The 19,431-nt window shown below is 40.3% G+C and overlaps 2 protein-coding genes across 9 annotated transcripts in view; one reads left to right on the forward strand and one right to left on the reverse strand.

The window, feature by feature from the left end:
• LOC107995256 (uncharacterized) lies at positions 1 to 2,081 on the forward strand. Its single transcript, XM_017052641.3, has 5 exons — positions 1 to 248; positions 322 to 711; positions 975 to 1,105; positions 1,217 to 1,301; positions 1,431 to 2,081. Exons 3-5 carry the CDS (start codon positions 975 to 977, stop codon positions 1,611 to 1,613), a joined length of 399 nt encoding a protein of 132 aa, XP_016908130.1. The 5' UTR covers positions 1 to 248; positions 322 to 711; the 3' UTR covers positions 1,614 to 2,081.
• The window catches only part of LOC107995892 (uncharacterized), a 22,630-nt gene continuing 4,780 nt past the window's right edge, over positions 1,582 to 19,431 (reverse strand). For 2 of the 8 annotated variants that reach the window (XM_062082405.1, XM_017053623.2), the window contains 9 exons: positions 13,297 to 13,415; positions 12,831 to 13,005; positions 8,912 to 9,242; positions 8,531 to 8,834; positions 8,187 to 8,465; positions 6,774 to 7,984; positions 6,303 to 6,701; positions 6,057 to 6,212; positions 1,582 to 5,974 (listed from right to left, as the gene is read on the reverse strand). In XM_062082405.1, the coding sequence (XP_061938389.1) occupies positions 5,950 to 5,974; positions 6,057 to 6,212; positions 6,303 to 6,701; positions 6,774 to 7,984; positions 8,187 to 8,465; positions 8,531 to 8,834; positions 8,912 to 9,242; positions 12,831 to 13,005; positions 13,297 to 13,386 (2,970 nt within the window). In that variant the 5' untranslated portion in view covers positions 13,387 to 13,415 and the 3' untranslated portion in view covers positions 1,582 to 5,949. Of the gene's footprint in view, positions 5,975 to 6,015; positions 6,213 to 6,302; positions 6,702 to 6,773; positions 7,985 to 8,186; positions 8,466 to 8,530; positions 8,835 to 8,911; positions 9,243 to 9,602; positions 11,476 to 12,830; positions 13,006 to 13,296; positions 13,416 to 15,944; positions 16,198 to 19,431 lie in introns of those variants that run through there. The other 6 variants (XM_028665697.2, XM_062082403.1, XM_028665698.2 and 3 more) reach the window with 5 other exon arrangements.

Consider the following 19,431-nt stretch of genomic DNA (forward strand, 5'->3'; position numbering starts at 1 on the left):
GCGTTTGTAGGATTTAAGGAAAGAAACGTAATAGCAAGACAAAGATATAGATTGATTTATATTTATAACATTATAATATTTAATACATTTTTCTGTTCTATGTATCGCTTATATCAGAATTTTCTTATCGTTTTGACATCATTCTTAAGAGTATCAGAAATTTCAAATTCGGAATAAAATTGCATTTATAGTAATGAGTGAGTCGAAGTGAGACTTTTCGATGTAAATATATCAGAAATAGAATAAAGGTATGCAAAATCTTTTCTAAAATTTTAATATTTTCATATAAATTTTATACTTTTATATGTGTTTTCTTTATAGTATAAAATTTTCCAAACAAAGTGATGAAATACTTACTAAAATCCTACTTGCTTCTTGAACCGATATTTTGAACTTATGTGCTTCGTTAGTCTCGTACAATTACATATAGCCAGAAGAATGAAAGAATAATGAGTCCGGAACCTCGTTGATTGTGAAAATTTTCCTTGTCTCCGGGACAATGAGTATATTTATTCGATGTAAACGTGGACAAAGTATACACGAAGACGATGTCGTTAATGAGCGTCAAGAAATTTACGAGGCATAACAGAAAGTTTAAAGGAACCGAGCGTTATAATTCTCGACGAAACAGTCTGACTTTAACGAGTCGTTGAAAGAGTTCGGGTATATATTGCGAAAGACAAAAATTTTTCATTCAACGATTTTCTAAAGGTGAGATATTCGAAACTTTCTATTCTTTTGTTGCATAATTTTATGCTTTTCAGTGTGACGATTCTTTCAAAACTTAACGTGCTAAAAACTACATCGAAACGATTTTTTGTGATATTTTTATGAAATTTTCATAACCTAAATGATAAATAATATATTGTATAAGTAATTTACGAAATATTACAACTTGTGAAATTCGCGAGTTTAAAAGTTTTGAATATTGCATTCGTATTTAATACATCAATATGATACAATTTTTTTTGCAGATGACATTCAAATCGTTGATGAATCTCGGAGGCTTGAGTGATCCTTATCATTCCGGTATTGATAGATACCATAGCGGTTCTGGAGGATATCATCACGGCGAATATGGAGGATACTATCATGGTTCACGAGGGTGAAATAAAATATTGTTTCATAATTTTCTTTTTTTTTTATTATTATTATTCATTTCTCTTATATACAATAAGCCAGAATAAAATTAGATCGAATTTTTGTAAACTTTCAGAAGTAACAAAAATAAAAATGACAAAGGAGCTGCACTTAGCGCCTTGACTTTACTTGCTTTCCTGTTCCTATTAAACGTCATGCAGGTAATTTTACGTCTTTTTATTTTTATTTTTTTTTTAAGACAAGCAATCATTTTTTATATAGTTATAGTACTATCTATCGATATCTATCTTTACTATCGATATTTATTCGAATTAATTTTACGATTTCAGCAATCGATGCAAGAAAATAATAATACAACTCCGACAACAACATCCACGATATTTTTACGCGATATAGATCAACCGATAGTGATAGATTCGAAAGAAGAGGAGAAGAGAGATGAAACGAAGAGGGATGGTGTAATAACTGTAAAATCCAAAATTCAAAGGCTTAACAGTCAATATATTAAATGAAATCAGATTAGTACACAATGATTTGGTACAGAGTAGTTAAAAGTACTTAGATGAATAAATGAAGAATATTTTTTGGATCGAGATCGAAAATCGAAAACTTCTCTCGTACATGTTTAACGATTCATCCATGAATTATCAGCATGAAATTGATATTAAGATAATATTTATTGAATCATTCTGTAACAATTCCTTAAACAGATGTGCTTCGAAATATCATATATATGCAGCATACGCTATTCTTTTAATACATTCCATTCTTTTTTTTCTTTTTTTGCTGATCTTTGTTCTTCATTTTTTTTCTATACATATATATATATTTATTTATTTACTTATTTACTTATTTATACTTTGTAATGTACTTATATATATATATATGTATGTATATACGTATATATACATACACATACATATATATATAATAACCGTATAATTTTTTTAAGAATAAACATACATATATACAGCGAAAAATGTTGATTTCTTTTTTTTTTATCTTTGAATTTATTCGTTTTACGAACGAATGTGGATACGAACATTATTTTCGGTAAATCGACGCGAAACTCAGTCGAAAGATATATAATATATATATATTTATAAGAATAGACTCTATAGGAATAAATAATTTGCAGTTTCTCACACACACACAGAAAATAACAGGCTTAGAGCCGTCCACGACGAAGCTTCTTGCTTTTTCTACGGATTTCTTTCTTTTTTCTTTTTTTTTTCTTTTTTTTTTTAATTCCTTCGCACGCGATTTTTATCCCTATTTTTTTCTCCTCAATCTTTTCTCGTGCCCAGAAGAGATAGTATGTATAATAATTATCGCAGTGGGGAAGTATTTTTAAATTTCGTGCATTAACGATAAAATATCAATCCTGTTTCCGCTTTGTCGTTTCTCTTATTTTCATCATCGCGGGATACATTCGATCACGATGATATATTATAACGACAATTATCGATTTCAATTGAATTTACAATTATTCGAAAGGGAAACTCGACCGAACGATCTAAACATATTTTGACGTATCTTTATTTCAATAAGTTCGAAGGTAATAATAATAATAATGATAAATCCTTTGAGATCGGCCTCGAAGCCTTCGAACACAGATTTTTCTTTATCGATATTAAAAACGATTAAGGGAAAAATGTCGAAATATCGCGTCACTGGAGTCGATCGATCTCACGTCGAGAACTATTTCTCGAAGAGGTTATGTTGGAAGACTCGTGTTCCCTTTGCCGAATACTCCCTGAAATTTCCACGATTAATATCAAAAAATTTATTTCTCGTTTAGACTCGTGGACGATTCTTTGCCACAGATTCATTCCTTAATTTTTGATACGCGAGTACAAGCGTACAGGGCAACTTTTTGACGGCGAGAGAGCATACTGTCACCTATCTACAAAAAAAAAAGAAAAAAAGGAGAATATATTTGAAATGATTGAGCTACTCGTTAAAACGCAAAATCTTTTTTATTCTCTTTCTCCGTCTGCTTTCGCTTTCCTTCTCACTCATTCTTCCTCTCTCTTTTATTTCTTTTCCATTTTATTTGATTTTATTCTCATTCTCTTATGCTTTTCCGCGATATGCATTTTTTTTTAATTCATTATTTACGCAATTTTAGAAATATCGAATTATTTCGGTTACCGCTTGTCGTTGAACATATTTTAAAAAGTATAATTACGAATAGTGATGTGTATCGCTAAAGAATATCGAAGAGGAGATATTTTTCATAAGAATCTTTCAACAACCTTTACATTCTTTCCTATCTTTTTTCCCCTTCCATTAAAACGGAAGAAGCGATATAAAAGCGGTTTCATCGATCTCCGATATTATCGCTAATTCGATTTATCGATTAATATAATATATATAAATATAATCGATATAATAATTTAATTCGATAATCGATCAATCTAGCTAATTGATTCTTGCCGATAATTTAATTAATCATCGAATAACGATGCAAAAAAAAAAAAAAAAAAGTTGAACTTTCTTCTTTCATCCTCTGTCTCATCTTTTCATTTTTTGACTATTATTCTCATTATCGAATCCGTTATTCACGCTAAATTGTGATATATCGCGATCAATCGATAAGATTCTTTCTTATCAATTAACGACGATCGAACAACGTTACAATTATCTCTATTATCTTGTACTTTTCGATTTGACTTTCACGAAACAGAATCTTTCCGCGATACTTATTTTCCGAAACACTCAAATTTGATTTAACAAAAGCAATTTAGACGAAACATCGATCGGGAAGCCTAAGTGATTGAAATTTATCGCGTGAATAGTTACAAAACAATTCAGATAAGCTATCACATGGTTAGTTCAGACTCGAAATAAAGAATGATCGTTATTCCAGTGACGCGAGACGAAGCAATCGAAGCACTTGAACGAAACGCAATCGGATCGATTCTGTCGGTTATGATCGTTTGATTTTTGTCGCGATTATAAGCGTCTAACATCGATATCTTCGCTATTTATACTCGTCGGCTCAATATCCTGGGAGATCGTTGCCATTTTTCTTTCGTGAACGATGACCGTGGACAATATTCACATTTTCGAAATTCGAAGCTCGATAAATTGCGATAAATCCGAGGGAAAATAAAAATTAATTTTATGAACGTGGTATGGAATGATATGCACGCATACACGCAATCACAATTATCCACGCGTATAATACCGAGAGAATGATCTTTCGACGATGCGCATCACATGCGTCCAATGAAATTTTCGAATATTCGCCGATTTTCGCGTACACGCGATTAACACTATTTTGATAGAACACGTGTTACACGCAAAAATCGATTGATTTAACGCAACAATCATTCTTATAATTTCTCTAATTTTCTATGATTCTCTACATTCGTGGCACTTACAGATCTAAATCTTTATCTACATGATATGAAGAATCGAAAGTAAGCTCTCTTCGTGACGCGCTCCTTTTTCTTTCCTTCTTCTTTTTTTTTTTTTACACCAGACGATCGACAAAATAACATACTCTTCTCTTTATCGGTCTGGAAACGGAAGGAGCTCGCTGCTACGAAGTTTGCCAATGATATTCGAGAACACGCATATTATCGAGGTACTGTCTACAATTGGTCGCAAAAATATTTGAACGCATTATTCGCTATTATATCATATACTTTCAACACGATCTAAACGCGATCGTTAATAAACTATCCACTAATTTCCTTTCTTTTTCTAGCGTAAAGCGTCGACAGTCGACTTTTAATTCCGAGTTAATTCGATGAAGGATCTCAACTTCGAAAAGCTTCGAAAAACCGAGGAATCGATCCTCTCTCACGAATCATCGTCCGCGATTCGATCTCCCGTAATGCTATCTTCGCTCTCGTAAGGAAGCATTCGGTCAACACGCGCGCAAAGCATCGTTTTTCTTCTCACTTTTTAAGGATTGACGCGCGACGAGGGAACTAGTAACGAAAGAACGAACGAGTTCTCGCGGAAGTATTACGCCCTTAGATTAAAATGTTCTCGAAATCGTTACAGGTTATGTACAAATGTGTGTGTGCTCGCGTTTTTTCGTAAAATCGGCTACGAAGCGCGATTAAAAATTAGCATTGACGTTCGATGTTCGATAACTGGCTGATACAAACAAGGACGACAGGCTCGTAGACAACGACGAGAAAAGTCGAGGAAAATCGGAACGATTACACAATATAGATATAATACTCTAATACCAGAGCTCTTACTATCTAGCCGAGCACGAGTTTAATTTAGAATAACTCGGTTGCGAATACATTCGTTTAAATTTGGTCTCTTTGAATTCAACGCATTTGGAATCGTGAAAGAAAACTCGAGTTATATAATAAGAGCTCTATTCCGAACGCACTTAACGCGATTATTTATTTCGCCGAATAACGAATTACTCTGTCTTCGATCAGATATAACAAATATAACCGCGCGCAAAATTGCAGTTAAACGAGCGTTAAACTTTGAAATTGACATATAGAATCGTGAGACGGTTTAATGGAGAAAGTTCGATGGAGAGAAAGAAAATAAGAGTCGAGAGAGAGAGAGAGAGCAGAGTGGATTCGTTATCCAGTTTCGACGACGCTTTGGAGACTCGGGCCGGCTAAAGGTGCAAACGAGAACGGTTCCAACAAGGAGAGAATCTTCGTTCCGATCGACAAGAGGATAATAAGGCGAGGCGTGCCGTGAAGAAACTATTATTGGTGCAGGGTCTCGTCAGTCTCGTCCTGGGATACGATACTGGACCGATTCGACCTAACGTCCAGATCCATGCTGAACGGCTTCGCCGACAACGGCTGCGTCGTGTTGTTCTCCTCGATGCTCAGGCTATACTCCAACGAGCTGTCACTGAAAGTACAGAAACAGACCTCTACTCATCACTAGCGTCTTCGACGATTGTTCTATTCGTACCGATTCGACTTTGATCGACAATCCTACCCGGCCGTGTTTACCTGACGATGCTGGCACGGTCCAGGGACGTCGACGTAGGCACCGTACAGTTGTCACCGTTGCAAGCGCGTTCCCCGTTGCTGCTGCACGAGGACGATGCCCTCGTCGCGGTCGCCTCCTTCATCGACGCTCGTCGCGACTCTTCGTGGCACTCGCACCTGTTGGACCGCTCGGTGTCATTCTTTCGATTCCATTTCAATCCGAACGAGTTGTGGAGATCGCTTTCGAAGAATCTTTATGACGCGTACCTGCATTCCTCCGGTTGCACGTAACTGTATCCACCTGATTTCACCTCGTCTTCCGGCCGAGGGATCGTTTGAATCCTTTTCGGCGCTTTCCTCTTCTCCGGTATCTCCTCGAAATTGATCCAATTGCTCGGCCTAGCCGTGGCCCTCGGTGGCAGTGGAGGAGGACTCGGCGACTTGCCCGCGGTTTTCCGCCCCCCGTCGGGCACCTTGCCGGCGAACTCCATGAACGTGTTCGCCGCGTGCTTCCTGGGGCTCTTCAGCTTGAAACTTTCTTCCCTGGGCAACGATATCTTCATTTTCTCCACGCGACGCTCGTCCAGAGACGTGTGCATCACGAACTCGTCGAGCAGTGTCGGGTTTATCGGTGTCGTGGAGCGCGGCCTCTCGATCGGTATCGTTCTAAACGGGCAATCTCGTTCAACCAGTGGTCGGGATGAGGGAGGGAGAAACAGGGGGAGTAATTTCGGTTACCTTACTTCCTGGAGTCGTTGTTTCACGGGCAGGATCGGCACAGCCACGCTCTTCTCCAGGGGGAGGGTGGTCGGGATGTAGGGGAGATCCTCTTCGAAGCTCTCCTCGTAGAACAGGCCCTTCCTCTCGTCCGGCAGTTCCTCGGCAAGCTTCTCGACCTTGTTCCTGATGAACTCGATCTCCGAGTCCCTCTCCGACTCCGAGCTGTTGCGATCCAGGTCCGAGATCACGCTCGGCGTCTTCGCCAGCTCCTGATCCCCGATCTTGATCCCCTCGTCCAACAGGTCCTGCCTCTTGCTTCCAACCTCCGCGTGCTCCCTTGCTTGCCTCGACGAGGCGCCCTCGTCCCTTCTCCCCACCGACTCCACCGCCTCTTTGCTCCTCCTCTTCGGCTTCGTCGCGTCCCTCCTCGCCCCTATCGAGTCTTTGGACGAGCTGCTCGACACCCTGCTGTGCTCCGCGCAAGCTTTCCCCTCCGAGGACGACCTGACCTCGCCCGCCCCTCTCCCCTGGCCGCTCAGTTTCGAGTCCTTGGACGAGCTTCTCGATATCTCGGACTCCTTGGAGCCGCTCCGCGGTATCTGCACCGTGTCCCTGGAGTACGACCTCGAGCTGGTCTCGATCAACGCCTCGGTCCTTATCCTCGAGGAGGAGGAGGACGAGGAGGATGGAGGGGGTGGGTAGTGCTCGATCGACACCTCCGTGACGATGCTCCCTGTACGGGGCTCCGACTCGTACTCGTCCAACAGTTTCGTGGGCGTTTCCAGGGGTATGGAGACGCTCTCCGAGGGGAGGGCCTCCTCGTAGTTCCTGTCGTCGGCGTGCAAGCTGATGAAGATGGAGTCGTCCTTGCGGCTCTCCTTCTCCGCGTTGAACCGGAACTCGACGTGGCCGATGCTGTCGAGCGAGGGGTGGCCGGCAGGCGGTGGGGCGGCGTTGAGCTCGGCGGAGGTGCAGGAGGCGGCGATCGCCTCGTCGTAACTTTTCTTGCGCTCGCGTTTCTTGAACAGGCTCAGCGTGGAGGAGAACACGCCCTTGTTCTTCGACTCCTTTCTCAAACCTTTCTCGCCCGGGGGAGTCACCCGGTCCCTCGACTTGGACCTGCTGCGCAGACTCTCGGTCGTGTCCTTGATCTTGGAGGTCAAGCTACGGCGAGGCTTGGTGCTGGGCGACGGTGATTCTGGGCTCAACACACTGCTGTCTGTGCGGGCCTTAAAAGTTGAACACGCGGTGGTCAAGTACATGCACTTGTTCGAGATTTCTTCTCTACTAAGCTAGCGGATCTTCTACAAAGAGACAAAGCCGGTGAGACACGGTCGATGCGTTACTATTCTCTACGTGTCTATGATAAATTGTTACAATTGTACAGTGGTATACGGAGCAGTGTAACAACGCTGGTCGCGAGGAGGATACCTTGAACAGGGAGGTGAAGCTGCTCTTTCTCGAAACGGAGGACGGGCTGGGTGTACGGGACCCCTCGAGGTCGCGGACCTTCTGATGCCTGGGCAGCTTTGGGCTGCCGGTCACGCTGCTCGTTGTCGGGGTTGTTTGCACGATCTCCTTGAAGTTCTGCGCCTTCTTCCTCTTGTCGTTGAAATCCAGAGTGGCCGGTTTCTGCACCTCTTGCGCCTGTTGACCTCTCGCCAACTGCTGCTGCTCCGTTGTATTCTCCGTTCTCTTCACCACCGGCACCTATTAATTAAATGAAGGTGAGAAATGGCGATACGACGAAGAAGGGAAGAAGGTTCGTCCGTTACCTGTATGTTGACCTTCTCGAGAAATCTCTTCGTTATTTCGACTTCTCTCTTAAAAATCTCCTTCCTCTCCTCTCGCCCCCGCCTCCTAGGTTTATCCAACGGATCGGGCTTCAAATTTCCATCCACCATCGACACCTTTATGCTGTCCGGGATTAACGCTTTCGTGGTGTCCGCCTCTCGTTTCAACAGGATCTTCTCCAGATCGTCCGTCTCCGGCTTCGACGGTTCTATCAGGTTATCGGCCAGGGTCGGCTTGCTTCCGCAGAACGACGTTTCGAGTAGACATTTGTGCGGGCTCGGTGACCTGGCGATATATATATTTGTGTGTAATTGGTTAAGGGAGTGGTAAGGAGAGTTCTTGAAAGCGTCGTTTGAAATTACCTGGACGACGTGGCTGACACGACGGAGAGCTTGCCGGACGCCCCAGAACCTTGACTGCCAACCGACGAGAGCCTGGACGTTCTGCCGCTGATATTCAATAGGACAATCTCCGAGCAATTGCTGTCCTTACGCTCTCTGTCCAATTGTTTGCCGCTGTAGTCGGACAGAGAACCATCCTCCTTCCGCCTCTTGGCCAATTTCTTCGATTCCCTTTTCAGATCTTGCTCGTGAATCGGATCTTGCAGGTCGAGCTCCTCCGTCGACGATCTCAGATCCTGGGCGTCCTCCTTGTAGCCCAGAGTCAGCTTGCATCCGGGTGGAGGTTCTCCGCCTGGCCAATTCGTTTAAATTCGTTATGTTAATATTAATCAATGCATCTCGAGAAGGATCGACGAGTTCTACACGAAGAAGAATTTCTATTTCATTTTCTTTCCAACTACGGTTAACCTCTTCGGGTAAGTTGTTAAGAATATATATATATATATGAGCGATGAAAGTAAAGTAAAATGTTATTTGTGTTTCTTTTCTTTTTTTTGGTTTTATTATTAAAAGATTCCGCGAAAAGAGAGAACAAATTTGTTTCTTTTGTTCTTAGAACGATTTCAATTTAAAAAATTAAAGGTATACACATGTGTCAGCGTTCCCGAAGAGGTTATAAAGGCGAAATTCTAGTTACGGATACGCTACCTACTTTTTACTTTCAAACGAAAACTCAACGAATATAAAACCTTCGTTTCTACATTCATCCTGGTACTGTTTAATTGGCAAACTTCGAAAGTAATAAAAATCGTTGGATTGGCATAAGGCATCGTCTCGTTTTCTTTCCACGTCAATTGAAATTTACGATAATGTATATTTAAAAAAAAAAAATACGAGGCTGCTTCGTTCTCGTGATAAAGTCCGTTCACAAATAAAAAAAAGATTCAATTATTTCTGAAAATGTTGTTTCTCTACGTGGATGCATCTTTGACATCATGTTCGAGTATCGAACAAATTTATACCATGATGCATATCTCTCTTTCTTCGAATCATTTTCTCCAATTTTCATATTAATTCTTTCCTTCATCAAATATTTGCCCAATTATCGCACATGATTAACAAATCATTCCTAAAATTTCAGCAGTTTATTATTTTTTGCACATCGCAGTTAATATAACCTAAAAATTATTGGCGTGCGGTAAATGCAAATCAAATGAAACTTCCATCGAACGATAAAATCTTTGAAATCAATATCAACGTGTAAAAACGCGTAAAAGGTTAACTCGAATCTAAGAGGAAAAAAGAAATGATCGCTCGTTAATAAATTGTAAAAAGATCGAATCCGATGAACTCGTTATCGCGTTACGGATCAGCGAAAAAAATGCAACGAGTGACGAAAAAAGGGAGAAGATTCACGAGGCAATCGAGAATCATGTCGCTTTTTGAATCGAGTATGCTCGCGACAAAGGCCCCCTCGAATATAGGACAAACTTGCAGTGGAGACCTCTCCGTAATGTATATGCGTATTAATTCGTGGCGCGCAAGCAGAAACAGGGCTCGCGTTATCTCTCGAGAGAGCATTTAGAAACAACACGGTGAACAACACATCGTATTCTGTTCTCTTCTCGGATCGATCGTGACCCAGCCTCGTGGTAACCTTCTTCTTCTGTGCCAGTCCAGGAGAATCGTCCACGAATCGATACGAGTCACATGTATGATCTTTTCACGATTCGACATGATGTTTCTAATGGATTCCAACTACTGTAAACTAATCACTACACCGAAACAGGAGAATCGTCGTTTCTCGAAACGATTCGAGTGACATCTATGATCTTTTCGCGATTCGATGATATTTCTAACGGATTCGAGCTACAGTAAGCTAATCACTATATCGAAATAGAGTCTAGGAGGATCGTTTCTCGAATCGATACGAGTCACATCCACGATTCGATCATATTTCTAATGTAAGTTAAATTAATCGTTATATCGAAAGAGAATCGAGGAAAATAAATCGATATTAACTTCTTACAATTCGATGATATTTTTAATAATGGATTAGTTAATTAGCTAAGTTAATCGCTATAGACGAAAGAGAGAATCGTTTTGTTTCTCGAATCGATACGAGTCGTATCTACGATCTTTCTACAATTCAATGATATCTCTAATTTAAGCTACTGTAAACTAATCGAAAGAAAAGAAAGGTTTAGGTTTTGCTACTCAACACGTTACGAAACATTCGTAATACTACGCATGATCGATATTTTAATCCATCTTCTACGCTACATCCTAGAATTTGTTTGAATGTGATCAAAGTTGTACGCTTACGATAGATTCCATCAAATGCACACGTGTGTAGAGGTTTGCTACAGCTGCGTACTCTCTGTTCTTTTAACTCGAAAGGTAAATTATACGCGGAAAAGTAAACTAAAGAACGTCTCCACTCAACTATGAAATCGAAGAGAGTACGCGTTTTGATGGATTATTTCCCTTTTAACTCCATCAGAAAAGAAAAGGAGAAGAAAATATTGGCAAAAAGTATTCCTTTAAGATAGAATAACTTTCGTAAAATTCAATTGATCAAACGACTCGAGTTTCCTTTTTGAAAACTTGGAAGGATTACTTTACCAGATAGACGGAAAAAGATGAAGAAAATAAACAAACCTTTTTACAAACTTTTCTTTTATCCTGAAAAATTAAACGATTTTGTCACGATTTGTGTCACTTGTATGCACCCTGAAAATTTCATCGAAATCGATACAGAAATAATCGATAGGCATGGAAGTATGTAAAAAATATATCGATTCCTATATACGATCGAATACTTTCTGCCAGACGGTTGTGTTATAAAAGCACGTAGTTTGTCGCATCGACGAGGTGTTCGCCGTTCGAAAATTTGCACGCGACAGAGATAGAAACTGCAAGAACTAACGAAACACTATCCGGCGATATAATTGGATCTCGTCATACGTTTCTCGCGACCGTGGAAAATTCAATTTCCCCTCGCAGAAACGATTTAACTTCCAATTTCCCTCCCACGTGGAAACTTCTTCTTTCTTCCCCGCGGTGTCGTAACACGAGGGCTCTGAGTCGATGGATGAGTCAGATCCAATTGTTAATTCGAAACTCAAATAACCCTAACTCGTTGGCAATGAGTCACTCGCGATATTATCGTTCCCGTACTTCGTTAGGGGCTGGAAACTCGAGGATGTCGTGTTATTCACGTGACCCCGTCCATCTTTACAATGCGCGCGGATATGGTCGTTTCAGAAACTTGACGCGATGGCGCTGAGATACGTGTGAAAAGGATAAATCGAATACCGATACGGTTCGAAGTTTCGCGCCAATTTTCTTGGACGACGTTACCGACAAGCAACGAAATTGTCGTTAAAATAACGAGTAATAAAATAATAATAAAATGTTCCACATAGAAAAATATACAAAGTCTCTCCGATAAATTAATATATATGATACCGGTTGGTAGACTATGTGGCGAAGAATAAAGTTTGATGAATAATTTATTTCTCAAAGAATAATTATAATGGTCGTACGAAGAGCAGCGATCAACTATACGAATAAATGTTATTCGAGCGTTTTAAATATCGTTTAAATGTCAATACACGTATTCATACAGTTCACCAAAACGGGGTGAAAAGTTAATTAGTTAAAACATCGAATAAAATTAATCTCTTTTCGTATATGCTTCGAACGATAAAATTTATTCAAGTAACCATCTCCGCAATATTAACTCGTTGTCTCCACCCACGATTTCGATGCCACAATCGACGGATACCACGTTCAATCGAATTCCCTTTTTAATACCACGCAAACGCGTCCCTCTCACATTTCGTCAACCGTTTCTTCTATCGAAACGGTACACACGAACGCAGGAAGAAAAAGGAGAAACGACGTGACAAGCTTTTGACGCGGTTCAGAAGAATACCTGCGAGGAGTTCCCTCTCGGGCGTGGAATCCCTGGAGTTACTGTCCTCATGGTGGGAGGAACTGCTCGCTCTGCTGATGTCAATTCTCGGCGTGCTGGGTGTCTTAAGCGAACTACCAGGCGTTGCCGGCGTGGTGACCTCGACGATGCCTGGCATTCGCGCAGCCGGTTCCCCCTGCATTCAAATTCGTAAGGCTGGTTTTGTCGTGTCGAGTCACAGTCACTGGGGTGTGATGGTTGGTTGGTTGGTTGGTTGGTTGGTTGGTTGATTGGTTGGTGACGGACAACGCACACACAGGTGTCGCCCCGTCCCACGGGGACACGCGGAGATTTTTCGACTTTGGAAGGGGGAACGCGCGTGATCTTGGCGAGATCTTGGACGATCTTACGCGCACACTTCCGTCCCGCTCGGATACAGCCGACTTAGAAGTGAGGAGACTCGGGGAGGACACAGGGAAGGACTCACGTTTTCCACCTCGTCGGACAGGTCTTCGAAGGATGCTATCGGCGCTGGTCCAAGCTTCCTCTGATGAACGCTCGGTATTCCTGACGCCATATTTTTCGATAGCTCAGCCCTCGATGATGCTGCAAAAACAACGATCCTTTATTTCCAATCCCCAATCTCCTCCTTCTCCTTCCCGCTAAAAAAACTCTTGGAAAACAAGTAACGCAAAAATAGGTGGCTCGAGTTTACACTTTTCTTTCTCGATGTTATTCGCGTATTATTTAAGAAAATCGAGAGAATATTTGAGATAGGAGTGCTGTCGATTCAATCTCGCGTTTTAAAACGGACGATCTATTGCCGGGGAAGTTGCGATTGCGAATCACGGCCGGTGTCGAAGACGCTAATCAGCGTTTAAGCGAAGGACGTATCGATTAACCGGCGCTCACGTGGTGCAGGATGTGCCGACATTGAGGGCCACTTGTCATACGCGATCGGGCGTGCTCGACCGCGTCGCGCCACCAATTTTCCATCAAATTCTTCTCTCCATGCTTTTCGCCACGGCCTTATTACCCCGTATCCTCGTTTCGCTTCTCGCCTCGTAAAACCATTCGTCCTTGGAATATTCGCGCGATATTATAATTTTATTACAATTTTATTATACTTTACGATGGGTAATTACGATGCGTGCGCCGTACATTTTTCCGAATATGAAAAATGAAAGAGATTTTATTTTGATTTCGATACAAATGCACGGATATTTATTCCGTTACGCGTATTCTTAATATATTCCGTATTTATGAATTTTCAAATGGGAGAAATGGAGGAGAGTTTTTCAGAAATTTTCTCGTGAATTCTTATGTAGGAAAACGTGAAAAAAAGAGGAGGAAATCGAACAAAGTTTTCACTATCCGAGTGTCAACAAGTTGCAAACCGCGAAAATTGACGCGAATCACGCGCTCGTAACTCGGTCGTCCAATTTTGCACGGCGTGTTTGGTTTATTCGATCCTTTGTTCCGTTCGATTCAAGGACACGACGATATCCTTGATATTCGCGAAGATTGGCGTTTCTCTTTGAAATGAAATGCGGGGGTGGGATTGAGCGAGGTTGTCCGTCAAAGGAAAAAACATTGTAAAAAAAAAAAGGAAAAAAAATATTCGAAACCTTGAGAATTAATTTATCGAGTCGTTCTATCCAGTCATCCAATTGACACGAATTAAATTTTGAAAGAAAGATCGGCGCACGATTGGCTCTCCGCATTATATCGTTAAATAAATTCCATTAATGGAAAAATATAACAGACTCGGGAAGAAAATATTTGTAAAAAATTTATAACCACGATTTTCGACATTTTTCTACGTGTTTTATAAATTTTCGAGATCAAAAAATGAAAAAGATACAATTCGAAATTTATTATTTTCGTTAAATAATAAAACTGTGCGTACAATTGAATATTAATTCAAAAAAAAATTTCTTTCCGCGCGCGATTCAATCTTCGAATTATTATCGAAGGAATAAAAATACGTCGCACGTAACGTAAGTTTGTAATAAAACGATGTTTTCCTTTGAAGGTGACTCTAGTTGAAAACATTGAACAGGGCAAAGTATCTATCGGTCGTTTCGATGGGGCGTACCGGGAAACGAGTTAATCCGTTAAAAAACTTAGTTCAAGCTCGCCGTTGCTTCGTAAGGAAGAGAGAAGAAAAGAAAGAGTAAGTAAGAAAGGTCGTTGATACGCTGAGCCAATTAGCAACCGAGTCTCGAGGGTCTCATGCTTGAAACGTGTTAAATACACGCTACGCGCACACACATCCGCCTCGAACAATCTAATTGTAAGTTCTCCATGGATGACGAATATTATCGATTGAGAGGCAATCGAGGGAACGGTGAATTGGCGCGAAGAACGATGAAAATCTTCGTTCCTCGGTTTTCAGTCCGTGAAGTTGAGTAAAGTAATTATACACTCGTCGAAACGTATTTTTTTCGAGAGATTTGATGATGAATTTCCTTTTTTCGTTTCTCGATATTCTGACTAATCATTCACAGAGAAGGGAGAAAAGCAAGAGCTAAGAATTTTTTCACGAATATTCCAAGTTTATCCAATTAACGTTGTTTCTTTCTAAATGAAAATTTTCCATTCGCAATATATTATAAGTTTGTCATCTCGATTCATAAAATCTCCCTTCTAATGAGACAATCGTTAGTGAGGAATAGTTCGAATAAACGAAGATTCTCTGATGAATGAGCCTTTTTTTTCCGAACCATCGAGAAATCTCTCGTCTTCGATCGAAAGCGATCGGATCGATCACCGATGGAGACGAAAAATTGAGGGCAAAGGGATTGGAAGAAATAAGGAAGATAGTCATCCTTTGTAATAATATCTATAAAGTTGAGAATTTGGCCTGAAGCCGAGCGAAGCTACGATAGAATTCGCCTGTCCACTTCCCCAAACTTTCCTCTCTGCTCGCCAATGAATTATACAGATCCTCCGATTTATCACGCTATTCTCGAATGGGGGGGTTTCGACGGTTACGACGAACGCGGTCAAAACGATTCGTAAATCAATCGATAAAGAGATGTGAAACGAGATTTAAATTTCGAATAGAATTCCTTTCTATTCGAATCGCTAACGACTTTTTCGTTGTTACAATTTTCTTTCTTTCCAACTTACCACTTTGCACCAATCTAACCTCTCTCTCGAACGCGATTTCGACACGCTCCGTTTGACACGTGGACGACGACGGTCACCGACACGCCGCACACAACGAATCGATGCTCGGCCATGTTTGCGGATCGCCTGTTCTTTCCATCGACGAAGTTCAAAGGGATTACCTCAACGCTCTGCACCCTCCTCTTTCGGTTACATTTGTCTAGACCCGGTTAAACTCGTCCTTTGTGTCTTGCCTATTTTGTTTTTCTTTTTCCTACGACACGAAACAATTAATTCAATCGATACATTACATTATACATTTGTGTATCCTTTGTGTCTCGTCTATTTTTCATCTTCTTTTTCCTACGACACGAAACAATTAATCCGATGAATCGATATACATACAGCGCATACAAGCTTATCTTACGTTCCTTACTAGGTTCTTAACCCGTGAATAAGTGGAGGAAGAGTATGGACCCTTAAATCTACTGGATCGAGAATGACCTAGACAACTGTGAGCGTTACAGAGGAATGGAACCGTGCCAATAAACTATCTATCTTATAAGAAAGAGGAAGAAAGGGGAGCCAAGAGAGTCCAATGGTTATTCATCTTCCAGTTTTGGAAAGTGGAAGGCATCGACACCGATATCGCACCGATTATTCCTTGGTATAATTCTATAGGAAGGGAGTGGGAGAGGGAGTGGGAGATGGGTGGAGGGGGAGGGAAGGCTAGACGACTCTATTCTCGGATCGACGGGCATCGTTGTGCAGTTCCAGCAGAGGCCGTGGAGGCCCTGGCTGCGGAGAAAATCGGAAAACAGGCGAGCTGCTCTCGAAGCGAAAGCATAACGCCGTTATAAATAGAAGAGCCTTGTTAGCGGTTACACGACGTTAGAGAACGTGTGTATATATATGTGTACACAGGGTGATTCATAACTGGTTACTGTTCTCTAGTGAAAAGAAGTCTCGTAGAAGAAACCTGATTGGTTAATTTGGAAGGATACGCCTATTTTCACAAGCATTTTTGTTTGTAGCATTTGTATCTAAATTTCGATACATTACACTTATTTCTCATCAATAAGTGTAGGCTTAAATTACGATTTGTAATTTAATTTATAAATGTAATTTTCTATTTGAATAGTTAAGATTTTCTTCATAATTGAAAATAACTTGTAAATGATTTTTAATATTTAAATTATAGTTTTTTTACTACTACGTAGTGTGTGGTATTAGGATTGTCAACAAAACGTCTGAAATAGAGATAGGCGGTCCTAGCGAAGGACTCCTCTTGCCCCTGTGCCGTCTTGCGAGACTTTTTTCTAGCAGTGAACAGTATACTGATGGAAAGAAGTCTTGCAGAAGGAATCTGATTGGTTAGGAAACGTCTATTTTTCACACGCATTTTTCTACCATGGTATTTGTCACATAAACTAATCCAAAACGACTGATCTATATTTAAACCTCGATGTATTAGCGTAAACATAGAATTTAAAGAATTCTAATTTCTTATTTCTCATCGATATACGTAGTATGATTTATAACGATAGTTTAATTTATAAATTTATTAATTTTGTACTCGAATAGTTAAGATAATAATTATACGAATATATGTCGATATATGTGTTTGAAATAATTAATAATTTCGAAAATATTTCAGTCTTGATGATTATCCTAACTATTTTTACGATTTTAAATATTCAAATTATAGTTTTTCTATTACCAAGTAGTGTATGATATCAGGATTGTCAACAAAGCTGAAGTAGAGATACATGGTCCTAGCGAAAGATTTTTCTTGCCCGTGTACCGTCCGTCCTGCGAGCTTCTTTCCAGCAGTGAATAGTACATATGTATAGGATGTGTGCACATAAAATATGGGAATACGACAAATGAAAATGGTTTGTGTGTGTGTGTCTCTCTGTAATTGAGAGATTCGTCATATGTGTTTGCCATCGTTTTTTCCCTTCCGTAAGCAAATTTTTCGCCGAGAAGATATAACGGGTGGAGGCATAATTTGGAAAAATTACGCGAAAAATAAGAGGAAAACTTTGCTCGAGTTCTTCGACAAATTTTAATTTTTCTCAAATAATTTAAAGGAAACGTGCACACATGTACGTGTATGTATCAACGAAGATAATTAATTTATACAAATTCACGTTAATTCAATATAGATAAGCCTGAAAAAGAAATGACACAAATTTTCCCGGTGTACGTTCACCCCTCGAAGAATACACATTTATGAATCGCTGTGTACACACTCGATGCGACGAATAGACACACATATACATCATACACGCACGGTTTCCTTCCTTCTTTTATAAACTAGAAAGAAGCAGCAAACCGATACTCGATAATCGTAGACCCACAGCCGATGAATAATGAAATAGACATCCCGTGGTTGTTTCGTTAGCTTCCTCACCTTTAACCCCGTGCAGAAACGTCTCCGTGTCCATTCCGTCCTACTACTCCATCGATTTTTCTTTTACCTTCCCCTCTCTCTCTCTCTCTCTTTTTCTCTCTCTCTCTCTCTCTCTCTTTTTCTCTCTCTCTCTCTCTCTCTCTACTAGATACGCACCGTAGATTGGATCGTTCGATTTCTGGTATCGATCGTTAATAGCGCAATTAAACATTCAGGAGGAGATTCTATCGACAAAGAAGGGAAAAATGGCACGCGGGGGATCACTGGTGGAGAGTCGTTCGGATCTTGAACGATATTCCGCGGGATGACGATGTGTTTACGGTTGTTTAATTATTGGAAGAGTAAAGCGCAACTACTTTATCGACCGCGGAGAAAATATTGGCAAAACGAAAGTGATAAAAGTGCGATTATTAGCACGGTATTAACAAGGCAGGGATTGTCGGTTGATTTCGTAAAAAAGAGGATTGGAATGATTCGATGAAATTGATAATATTGATCAATAATAGTGGATAATAGATTAATAAATTTACTTAATAATTATTTTAAAGTATTTCGCTTCTCGAAATATAGAATTCCATCCTTTTCGTAAAACTTGTTAAACAAACTAGTAATATTTGTATTTCCAATACGTAAAACGTGGAATTCTCTGTTTTCGTATTAGCTTGAAAAGCTTTCATCGTAGCAAACATACTTACATAACAGTGCAAAAGGTTAAAAAAACTCGATGCTCCGACTCATGCCCACTTATCCGCTCTTGTCAATTATAAAATCAATTACAAATCGTTAGTTAATTCTACGAAATTGGCAAAAAACGATGTACAGGGTGTTTCGAAACTTTATAAATGTCCACCAAAAAAAGAAAAAAAAATCAACGCAGCATTAACTTCTTCGTTGACTCGAAGGGATCGATGAATACGTTATCTCAACGATATCTTGATAATTACTATTAAAACCAAATCGAAATAAAAAGAAACCTTCTTCGTCCTACGGTCGATTTACAAATCTTAGGATCCATTTTCTTCAACGCCCCGTACGCTCGGTGCGCCCCCTCCTCATACGCCCCTGGTGCAACACGCGTGCATATTCGGCCGT

Source organism: Apis cerana, linkage group LG11 (genome assembly GCF_029169275.1).
Source record: "Apis cerana isolate GH-2021 linkage group LG11, AcerK_1.0, whole genome shotgun sequence".
In the NCBI taxonomy this organism is placed as follows: domain Eukaryota; kingdom Metazoa; phylum Arthropoda; class Insecta; order Hymenoptera; family Apidae; genus Apis; species Apis cerana.

Bases quoted from the DNA above. Each gene is read 5' to 3' on its own strand.
- LOC107995256 (XM_017052641.3), top strand. From the start codon at position 975: ATGACATTCAAATCGTTGATGAATCTCGGAGGCTTGAGTGATCCTTAT. The intron at 1,106-1,216 runs GTGAAATAAAAT...GTAAACTTTCAG, and splicing joins TACTATCATGGTTCACGAGG to AAGTAACAAAAATAAAAATG. The intron at 1,302-1,430 runs GTAATTTTACGT...TTACGATTTCAG, and splicing joins TCCTATTAAACGTCATGCAG to CAATCGATGCAAGAAAATAA.